Here is a 12,001-nt window from a genome sequence, read left to right on the forward strand (position 1 = left end):
TGATAGAAGTGTTGATTATTGGTAATTAAAGCACAATGATACAGGTTTTCAAGGCACTTTCCATTGCTCTTTATAACCTAACCATTTGTACTTTTTTCCCCCCAGTTTTATTAAGATGTAATTGACATCATCATTTTCCTTAAGGTAGATAATGTATGTTTTGATAATAATATGTGAGATGATAACAGTTACAAGGTTAACAAACAGGTCTATTACCTCATATGGTCTTTTCTGCTGGCTCAGTGGTAAAGAAAATTGCCTGTCAGTGCAGGAGATGCTTGTTCAGTCCCTGGGTTGGGAAGATGTCCTGGAGAAGGTAATGGCAACCCACTCCAGTATTCTTGCTGGGAAATCACATGAACAGGGGGGCCTGGTGGGCTATAGTCCACAGGGTAATAAAAGAGTTGGACACAATTTAAGGACTAAACAGCAACAGCAAACCTCACATAGTTATCACTTTTCGATTGTGTTGGGAAAATTTAAGATATATTTTCTGAGCAAATTTCAAGCGTACAAAACAGCATTGTCAAATATAGTCATTGCATTGTGCCTTAAATCCCCAGAAACTATTCATGTTATAACAGAAAATCTGAACCATCTGATCAACATCAATATTCCCTTCCCCAACTCCTCTATCCCGTGGAGGGTTCTTTGAGTTCTACTCGGGTTCTTTGAGTTCAACTTTTTTAGATTCCATATAAAGGAGAATATACAGCATTTGTCTTTACTTTGTCTGACTTATTTCACTTAACATAATGCCCTCGAGGTTTATCCATGTTTTCAAAACTATGATTCTATAAGAGAGCAAAAGTTGCCACCCCAAAATATGGCTCTTTAGTATGACAACTATATTGAGATAAGTATTTTTTATGGTGCCAAATACTTCTATTTTAATCACTTTATATATATTTTCTTATTAAACTCCACAAGAATCCTATGGCATTATGGGTATCCCCATTTTATGGTTATTCATTCATTCATTCCATGCATATCTCTTGAATGCTGACTTATTATATACAAGAGATCATTCTAGGTAATATCTAGGTGAAAAAAGGGGCAGTGTGGAGGCCATGATAGGAATCTACACAGTTTGATTGGAGGTCAGCAGGGAAGGAGCTGGTACTGGCTGCAGGGAAAGGGAGCCAGTGGGGGTGGGGTCAGAAAGGTAGTGGGCAGCAGTTCCTGTGGGTAGGCTGAATGTTTTTAAGATGCAAATGACACAGAAAGGTTTTTTTTTTTTTTTCTTTAACTTGCCCTTAGCTGTCTAAAATAATTTAGATAGATCTCATGTTTCAAAGAAGGAACTATTATCATAGATGGGGACTACAGAATAGTATGAACTAGGTGTCCTAGACAGGGAGGAAGCTAAAAAAATCTGTTATAATTTCTCTCTATGACTCAATGTTTCTGTGCATCCCAGGAAACATTTGTCTACCAAACATTTGCTCTTTTCACTTCCTGGTGAGTGGCCTTCCATTCCTGTTCATTTTCCGACTCCTACCGCTTTCTCCTTTGTCAAAGTCACGCATGGTTAAGACGTGAAGACACAGTGAGATCATATCCGCCGCCTTTACCGCCTTTGGGGTCTCTCATGTTCTGTGGATCCCATCTGTGTGCGTAACTAAACATTTTTTCCTCTTGTTAATCTCTTTCACATAAATTTAGTTATTAGATCTGCCAACATGTACTAGGAGGGTAGAATTTACTTTTTTCCTTCCTTAAAAATACTTCTAAAAAGTCATGGCCTTGTCCACCTTCAGACCTCTATAATTGTCAGGCCCTCTTCCTGCTATCTTCTGCTATAACAGCATGCATCATTTCTCTTTTACATGCTAATCTCCATTTGATGAAGCCTTTAAAAAAAAGTAATTTAGGATTGTCTTTATACTTATTACCTATTGTTTTTACTTCATGATGATATTGAGGTTAGTATGAATTATTTGGTATTTATGTAATCAGTGTTGGTTACTTCAAACAGATAAGATTTATTAGTATAGAAGCTATTCAAAGTGCCATGGAACACAAAACACTTAAATGCTCAGACTTCATTTAGTAAACACATAATGTACTATAAAAACAGTGAATTGATATTTGAATGAAAGAATGGACGAAGATTTAGCAAAACTAGAAAGGTTGAAAAACTTTCTGAATAGAGGGGATATTATTTATAAATTTTAGACATATAATGAAGTATGCAACATTTCTTAAAATTGAGCCTTTAGAATGAATACTCATTTTATCAATTAAATTATTGGAGACATCTTTGTTTTTCTCGTAACATTCAAAATAATTTTACAGTAAATAAGTTATTTATGCAATAAATAAAATGAATGGGTGCACATATGCCAAATATAAATATTTAAAACCATCTTTTATCTTTTATCTTTTCTAGGGCATCTTTCACATCCTTGTTCCATACACTATATATCAGAGGGTTTAACATGGGAATCACAAGGGTGTAAAACAATGAGGTAATTTTGTCTTGATCTAGAGTGTGGGAAGAACTGGGTCTGAAATATATGAAGAGTATAGTTCCCTGGAAAATTGCCACAGCAGTTAGATGGGAGGTGCAGGTGGAGAAAGCTTTGAGCCTCCCTTCTGTAGAGTGGATCTTCAAGACTGCTAGAATGATATAAGAATAAGAAACAAGGACTCCTGAAATGGAACTTAATTCAATAAAACCAAAAACAGTGAATAACGCCAACTCATTGACCCATGTATCAGAGCAGGAGAGAAGGTAAAGTGGGGATAAGTCACAGAAAAAATGGTTAATCTCATTTGACCCACAAAAGCATAAACGGAATGCTAATGTCATGTGGATCAAAGCATCTGTCATTCCCAGCATGTAAACCACAGCCATGAGCAGGGAGCACAGCCTGCTGGACATGCTGACTGCATAGAGCAAGGGGCTGCTGATGGCCTTGTACCAGTCATAGGCCATCACTGCCAGCAGGAGACACTCAGAATCGGCAAAGATACAGAAGACCAAGAACTGCAGAGCGCAGCCATAGAAGGGGATTGATTTGTTTTTGGCTAAAATGTCTATCAACATCTTGGGGCCAATTGCTGTTGAATAGCAGAGGTCACAGAAAGAGAAATGGCTGAGGAAAAAGTACATGGGTGTGTGCAGCTGGGGATCCAACCTAATTAAAATAATCATTCCAAGATTTGTCAGAAAGTTAATGAGATAAACAAGGAAAAACAGGATAAATAGGGCTACTTTAATCCCAGGGTTATCAGTAATTCCCAACAGTATGAATTCAGTTAAGGATGAGCAATTTCCTATTTCCATTCTTCTATGCTCTTCTCTAAATTCTTGAGGAAATGATCAAGAAAAAGATACAGACACATGTACCACTTCTGGGTGCTTATAGTATATCTGTAAGGAAGAACACAGTTTATTTCTGCAATTTTCATTTTGTACCCAGAAAATGAGTTGGTCAATAGTCACTCTTTAAAGAGGCATTGCTGTCTACCTGATAATAATATAAATATGTGAGATAGGCAGTTGAGAAATTTGTTCTAAATGTACATGTTGTTCCCAAGGTATGTTACAATCTATAAACTACTTACTCTGAGCATAACCTTTCTTGTTTCAAGAAGAATATTTGGATGAATTAATGTCTCATTATATCTTCAAAACAATGTGAAAAAAACAACAATGTTAGAAACACCAGGCTATAAGAGTGACTCGTATTTCCTATGCTTGAAAAATTTCCATCATGCAAAAAGTGTTTACAATTTTTATGTCATTCAAAGAACAATTTAGAGCATTTATGTATTAGTATTAGAATAAATTGTTACAACAGACACTAATAACAATGAAAATAATTATGTTATTGGTACTAGTCTTTAGTATTTAGTGAGACATGCGATAATATAACCTTTTCTCTTGAGATTTATTACTGCTTTACCACACAACTCATTACCTGTTTTTGGAGTGTCTGGTGCCAAAGATGGAGCCTCTAGAACAGTCAAAGAAAAGAGCTAAAAGGAAATGTAAACAGCAGCATTTAAAGCATATTGCTGTATCTCTTTGGATTTTGAATGGACTTTTATAGCATCCAAGTGGAAACAGGTTTAGTGACAATAAGTACTTCTGAGATACATAGGTTTCTCTGTCTAGTGTGTATATCATGTGTGCCATGTTAGACTGTCTATTAAATGTCTCCAATGTGCATAAGAATAGAATATAGGTGAGGAGCTTTTCTTTAGACCTTATGACATGTGATTCATATGAAGATGAATTTGTACATTTTAATTTTGAAAGTGCCACCTACATCACTTTTTAAATAAGGTAAAACTAACAACAACAATAAAACCTTTAAATTTATCTATATACTATTCTGATGAAAAAAGAAGGGAAGGTTTTCCTGTGAATCAACATCAAAATAAATTAATAGTCATATTATGGATGCTAATAAGTACAAGCAGATTCTGACAGTTCTGAGAAGAAAATATTATTTCTGGGCATTACATTATATAATTTATTTAACTGAGTATGCAGGCATAAAATGTTTTACTTACAAATTTATTTTCCCAAAGCAGTAGCTATTTGTTCTAGAATCCTGAAATCATTACCTGGAAACCTTAGCTGAGATGAGCAGCTCTTGGGTAGCTGAATAAGCAGATAGGCTTTTATTTTACCAGGAGCACTGGGACTTAAAGCCCTGTGCTAGTGTGTCTAGCTTTTGACAACATGCAAACACATCATTAAATTTATTTCTGCTTCTGTGTATCCCCCTGTGAATTCAGAAACAACTTAGCAAAGTCTGAACTTTTATGCTTCAATATGTCACCGAATTAATCTATGTATGAAGAAGCCTGCACAAGCTATGTAAGGTGTTCCCCACAGTTACCCTCTACCTGCTCAAAAAGACGCACGACTTGAGAGTTGTGAGTTGAATTTTATTTGAGGCAAAATGAGGACTGCAGCCTGGGAGACAGCATCTCAGGGAGCTCTGAGAGATTTCTCCAAAGAGGGACCGGGAGAAGGTCAATATATGAAGTTTTGATGAAAGGAGAGTTCTATGCAATCAAGTGCTTATTTTACAAAAGGTTTTCTGCTGGTTACAAGGAGCTAATGTCACCATGAAGGGATTTAGCTATTTGTCTAGATATGAAGGGATACAAGGATTCGGATCATAAAGTCAGTTCCTGAAAATATCTGACTATCTAAACACCTGTTCCACCAGTTTCCCTGGGGCACAGAGTGCCTCACTCTCCACCCTGAATTCCCCTCAGGGGGTGTTCTAGGTCAGCAGCAGCTGCAGTGGCCCAGGGTTCAGTCTCCACACTGGCAGATGGCAAATGCCCTTGTTGTTCAGTTGTTGGCAAAGATTTTGGCAAGTGCTAATTTGTAGTTGACACCTCCATCAATATTCTCCTTCTCTAGTCAGAGGAAATCTAACAAAAATCAAATAGATTCCTCTTTTCCAAATTATTTGGATTGTTCACTGTGTTTTTGAAGCATTTTCGTTAACTACCTCATGTGGGGATATTGCTACACTTTGATCATATGTATTTATCTATGTTATTATAAATAATTATTATTTTAAATATTTAATATTCAATATTCAAATTAATGTTTAATTAAATTTAAATTTAATTTAAATATTTTAATTATTATTTAAAATTTATTATTACTAATCATATTATTAATGTGATCTTAGATCATATTATTCATTTATCTATATACATATAGATATGTATATCTATATACATGCATACCATAAAATTCACTCTTTTCATATAAATAGTTCTTTGGGTTTAAATTTATTTTCAAGGTTGCTCACCCATCACCATTACCTCCTTCTGGAACATTTGCATTAGTAAGACACCCAGACTCATGTCTGGCACGCCCTCTTCTTCCCTTCCCCGGCTCTGGCAACCGCTCACCTGCTCTCTGAGTGTAAGTGATGGCATGTCTGTCCATCGCACATGAAAGAGTCGTGAAATGACGTGTGTCTGTGACTGTCTCCTGTTAGGTTTCTTTCCTTCAGTTAAATGTCTTTAAGGTTAAGTCACGTTGCTGAATACACTGGAATTTTGTTTCATTAAATGGCACAACAATATTGCATTTTATAGATACAACACATTTTATTGATCCATTCTTCAGACGGATGAATGTTGGCTTGTCTCTACTCTTTATCTATTATGAATAATGATATTTTAACATTTATGTCAACGTTGCCTTTCAAGGCAGCCTTCAAAGCCAAATATCAGTTTATTCCCATCCTTCAATCTCATACTGATAGCTTACAGTGAACAATGTTGGATTTGCGATCTCCAAAGAAGATTTAGCTTCAGGACCAGGGACCAGGCTTGATCACACAGAGCTTTTGTGTGGCAGAAGCTTTATAACAGTGAAAAAAGACAGAGAACACTTCTGACATAGGCATCAGAAGGGGGCGGAGAGTGTCCCACTCTCTAGTCTTATCAAGCCCTTATATGATTTCACCAAACCTGTTCCCTCAGCATACATCTTAAATTAACAGGATTGATTAAAACTAGCAATAGAAAGGTCTTACCAGACCCACTCCCACAACATAGGTTTTAAAACAGCAAGATTAGTCAGAAGATTCTTGTTAAGAAGGAGAAATATGTCCTTAAGCAAGACGTACTGTTGTTACAAAATCATTTGTTACAAAGCTTAAGGGAAAGCACGCATTGAGCAAGATGAGCTGTTTTGTGTAATCATTCAGTCAGTTCAGTCGCTCAGTCGTGTCCGACTCTTTGAGACCCCATGAATCGCAGCAGGCCAGGCCTCCCTGTCCATCACCAACTCCCAGAGTTCACTCAAACTTATGTCCATTGAATCGGTGAAGCCATCCAGCCATCTCATCCTCTGTCATCCCCTTCTCCTCCTGCCCCCAAGCCCTCCCAGAATCAGGGTCTTTTCCAATGAGTCAACTCTTCACATGAGGTGGACAAGTATTGGAGTTTCAGCTTCAGCATCAGTCCTTCCAATGAACACCCAGGACTGATCTGCTTTAGGATGGACTGGTTGGATCTCCTTGCAGTCCAAGAGACTCTCAAGAGTCTTCTCCAACACCACAGTTCAAAAGCATCAATTCTTCAGTGCTCAGCTTTCTTTATAGTCCAACACTCACATCCATACATGACCACTGGAAAAACCATAGCCTTGACTAGAGGGACCTTTGTTGGCAAAGTAATGTCTCAGCTTTTTAATATGCTAACTAGCTTGGTCATAACTTTCATTCCAAGCAGTAAAGGGCTAATTTCATAGCTGCAATCACCATCTGCAATGGTTTTGGAGCCCCCAAAATAAAGTTTGACACTCTTTCTACTGTTTCTCCATCTATTTCCCATGAAATGATGGGACCAGATGCCAGGATCTTAATTTTCTGAATGTTGAGCTTTAAGCCAACTTTTTCACTTTCATCAAGAGGCTTTATAGTTTTCCTTCACTCTCTGCCATAAGGGTGGTGTCATCTGCATATCTGAGGTTATTGATATTTCTCCCTGCAATATTGATTTCAGTTTGTGCTTCATCCAGCCGAGCATTTCTCATGATGTACTCTGCATATAAGTTAAATTAGCAGGGTGACAATATACAGCCTTGACATACTCCTTTTCCTATTTGGAACCAGTCTGTTGTTCCATGCCCAGTTCTAACTCTTGCTTCCTGACCTGCATACAGGTTTCTCAAGAGGTAGTCTGGTATTCCTATCTCCTTCAGAATTTTCCACAGATTATTGTGATCCACACCATCAAAGGCTTTGGCATAGCCAATAAAGCAGAGATAGATGTTTTTCTGGAACTCTCTTGCTTTTCTGATGATCCAGTGGATGCTGGCAAGTTGATCTCTGGTTCCTCTGCCTTTGCTAAGACCAGCTTGAACATCTGGAAGTTCACGGTTCACATATTGCTGACGCCTGGCTTGGAGAATTTTGAGCATTACTTTACTAGCATGTGAGATGAGTGCAATTGTTCAGTAGTTTGAGCATTCTTTGGGATTGCCATTCTTTGGGATTGGAATGAAAACTGACCTTTTCCAGTCCTGTGGCCACTGCTGAGGATATTGAGTGCTGGCATATTGAGTGCAGAACTTTCACAGCATCATCTTTTAGGATTTGAAATAGTTCAACTGGAATTCCATCACCTCCACTATCTTTGTTCGTAGTGATGCTTTCTAATGCCCACTTGACTTCACATTCCAGGATGTCTGGCTGTAGGTGAGTGACCACACCCTTGTGATTATCTAGGTTGTGAAGATCTTTTTTTGTACAGTTCTATGTATTCTTGCCACCTCTTCTTAATATCTTTGAAAGGTCGGGCATGTTGAGGCATGCCCCGGAAAAGTGCCGCTGGCAAGTTCCAGAGGCTGACTAAACTTCCGTGGACCGACCCCCTGCAGCCCGGTCCAATCAGGTGCCGACACGGAGCCCTTGGACACTAACCGCCGCTGTAGCCCGCGCTTTCTTCCTTATATGGGAAGACCTGGCTTGGACGCCGGCCCTGGCTATAAAACCTCTCCCCACCCCTCATACCTCACAGACTCCCTTTGTCTCCTCGCTCACCTGCCCCCAGGAGTTCTGCCTGAGAGCGACCGCCCAATAAAGGCCTTCATCAACGGTCCTTAGAGGTGGCTTTTTCTTCCCGCGGCGTTTTCTAACATCTGGCACCCAGCATGGGGCTCGAGGTGAGGGCCCCCGGCACTCGCCATTGAGGCCCCCTCGAGCTCCACCGCCACGGTAGCCCCGGACCCAGGTGGCTGACCAACTCCCCGGACGGCAGGATACGGGGTAAGTCCCTTCGGCTTTGAGGCCTGCCCTCCCTGGCAACCACCTCCTAAGGCCCAGTAATGGGTGCGCACTTACTGGGCCCTCCCGGTCACCAGCTGGTGGGGAGACGTCCCCAGCGGCTGAGTAGACCTCCGGCTTCAGCCTCTGGCTTCGGCCTTTTCTGGTCACCAGCCCGTGAGGGAGACGTCCCAAGCGGCTGAGTAGACCTCCGGCTTCGGCCTTTCCCGGTCCCCAGCTCGTGAGGAAGACGTTCCGAATGGCTGCACGGACCTCCGGCTTCCCTTGGCACGTCTGAAGACGTTTGGACAGTGGGGGTTGCCTCCACACCCTGTGGTCGCCATGGGATCGACAGCCTCCAAACCTGATCCCCAATACTCCACACACTTAGAGTGCCTGCTGGCTAATCTGCAGACCCTAAGACTGATGGGATATATCCGCCCCAAGCAGCTCACTTTTCTGTGTTCACAGGCCTGGCCTCAATATTCCCTAGATAATGGCTCACAATGGCCAGCCACAGGGACATTAGACTTTGACGTCCTCCGTGATTTAGATAATTACTGCCGGAGAACGGGAAAATGGTCTGAGGACCCCTATGTTCAGGTCTTTTGGGCGTTGCACTCTCGCCCCACCCTGTGCCCCATGTGCGCTCCCAGCCAAATCCTACTCACCATGGCCCCACCCGACTCCATCCTCCTGGACCAAGCCAACTCCTCTGTCTCTGAGTCCTCTGCTTTCTCTGTTCCACGGGAAGATCTGGTGGCCTCCCCTCCCTATGCATCTCCCACGGCCCCCACCCCTTCCTCTCCGGTTCCTGCCCCCTCCCCCTCCACTCCGGCCCCTTTTGCCTCTGCTCCCGCCCCCGAGACTCCACCACCGGCCCCGAATCCTCCGGCCCTTAACCCTATCTTGTATCCTCCCCTCCCCCCGTCACTCCCTCCTCGTCTCCGGTTAGCTCCCACACTCGCTCCCACAGCAACCCTCCAGGGGCCTCCCCTCCCCCTCCCCCAGCCCCGGTACTCCTTCTGCGACAAGTGGCCGGAGCTGAGGGTAGCCCAGGTCCACGTCCCCTTCTCTCTCCAAGACTTAGCACAGATTGAGGCCAAGCTGGGATCCTTTTCCTCCAACCCCACTCAATATATTAAACAGTTTATGAGTCTGACCCGCGCCTACGCCCTAACATGGCAGGACATATGTGTCATCCTGGGGTCTACCACCACCCCCGAAGAGAGGCAGGCCATTTGGACGGCAGCCAGGGCTCAGGCCGACCAGCGGCACAGTGCCAATCCCTACCCCAAGTGCCCCCTGGGAGCTCAGGCAGTTCCTGACACCAACCCTGATTGGAACTACCAGGAAGGGGGTGGCGGCCAGCTGCGGGTATGCTATATGATAGAGTGTATCCTCGATGGAATGGAAACGTCCTCTCATAAGGTAGTAAACCTCCTCAAACTAGATGAAGTGACTCAGGGGCCCAACAAAAACCCAGCCATGTTTCTTAATCGGCTGACTGAGGCCCTTGTTCAATACACCAGACTGTCCCCTGAGTCCCCCATTGGGGCAGCTACCTTGGCCAATCGTTTTATCTCCCAATCCGCACCTGACATCTGAAAAAACTGGCCAAGGCTGAGGACGGCCCTCAGACCCCTATTCGAGACCTGGTAAAAATGGCCTTTAAAGTTTACAACGCCCGTGAAGAAACTGCTGAGGCCAGCCAAAAGGCAAGGCTCAAGCAAAAGGCTGAATTTCAGGCAAGCCTCCTAAACCAGCAAACCCAGGCCTTGGTAGAGGCCCTGCAGCCGGCAGTGGGCTCGGGGCCCCAAAAACCCCCCTCCGGGGGCCTGCTTCAAGTGTGGCCAAGAAGGACACTGGGCCAAGATGTGCCCCAATCCGCGGCCTCCCTCCAAGCCATGCCCGTTGTGCAAACAACGAGGACACTGGGCTAGTGACTGTCCCCAGGCCTCTCGGGCCCCGACCTCTAGGGGCCGGAGACAAGAGCGCCCCAGGGAGACCTCCTGCCCTCCTCCGGCCTTGGAGCTGCTGAGCCTCAACGATGACTGACGCCGCCCAGACTCGGAAACCCCGATAACCCAAGCCGAGCCCAGGGTAACGCTCCAGGTAGCAGGTAAGTCTATCAACTTTCTAGTTGATACGGGGGCTACCTATTCGGTCCTTCCCTCTTTCGGGGGCACTTTACATCCTTCCCAGGTTTCCGTTATGGGCATTGACGGCCAACTCTCTTGTCCGCTCCAAACCCAGCCACTATCCTGTCAATTAGATTCCTGCCTATTTACCCACTCCTTTTTGGTCATCCCCTCCTGCCCTACTCCTCTCTTGGGAAGAGATATACTCGCTAAGCTGAAGGTCACCCTTCACCTGACTCCAGGATTGGCTCCCACGTCAGGGGCCTTCCTAATGTTACTTGTTGACCCTCCAACCTCTTCTCTTAATCCTGAGGTCTGGGACACCCGAGTCCCGGTGGTGGCTCGGCACCACCCTCCAGTCCTCATCCGGCTAAGGGACCCCACCTGCTTCCCAGCCAGGCCCCAGTTTCCTTTGTCTACTCGCAACCTCAGGGGGCTAAAGCCCATCATCGACCATCTCATGGGACAGGGTCTTTTGATCTCCATGACTTCCCCTTGTAACACGCCCATCCTCCCTGTTCGAAAGGCTTCAGGAGACTACCGGCTAGTGCAGGATCTCCGCCTGATCAATGCGGCAGTGGTCCCTGCCCATCCACTTGTCCCTAACCCCTACACCCTCCTTTCTTCCATACCTCCCAAAACCTCTCATTTCACCATTATTGACCTCAAGGATGCCTTTTTTACCATCCCACTCCACCCCGACTGCCAATTCCTTTTTGCTTTTACCTGGACTGACCCCGACACCCAGCTGACCACACAACTCACATGGACCATACTCCTTCAGGGGTTCAGAGACAGTCCCCACTACTTCGGACAGGCTCTGTCCCGGGACCTGGCCAAATGCTCGCTCCGCCCTAGCACCCTCCTCCAATATGTAGACAACTTGCTCCTTTGCAGCCCCTCAGAAGAGACCTCCGACAACATTCTGCAACTCTTCTTAATTTCCTCGGTTCCCAGGGTTACAGAGCCTCACAATCCAAGGCCCAATTGACTCAGACTTCTGTTGTCTATCTAGGCCTCCAAATCACCCCTACCACTAAGGCCCTGACAGCAGATTGGTGTAGCCTCCTCAGGTCCATCTGCCCTCCAGCCAAC

General features: G+C 43.9%; 1 protein-coding gene across 1 annotated transcript; it reads right to left on the reverse strand.

Annotated features, from left to right (window-relative positions):
- Window positions 1–2,359: 2,359 nt before the first annotated feature.
- Window positions 2,360–3,292, reverse strand: LOC133056450 (olfactory receptor 5W2-like). Its single transcript, XM_061141762.1, has one exon. It carries the CDS (start codon window positions 3,290–3,292, stop codon window positions 2,360–2,362), a length of 933 nt encoding a protein of 310 aa, XP_060997745.1.
- Between the last annotated feature and the right edge of the window lie 8,709 nt (window positions 3,293–12,001).

The sequence above is a fragment of the Dama dama genome, chromosome 1, assembly GCF_033118175.1.
Source record: "Dama dama isolate Ldn47 chromosome 1, ASM3311817v1, whole genome shotgun sequence".
In the NCBI taxonomy this organism is placed as follows: Eukaryota; Metazoa; Chordata; class Mammalia; order Artiodactyla; family Cervidae; genus Dama; species Dama dama.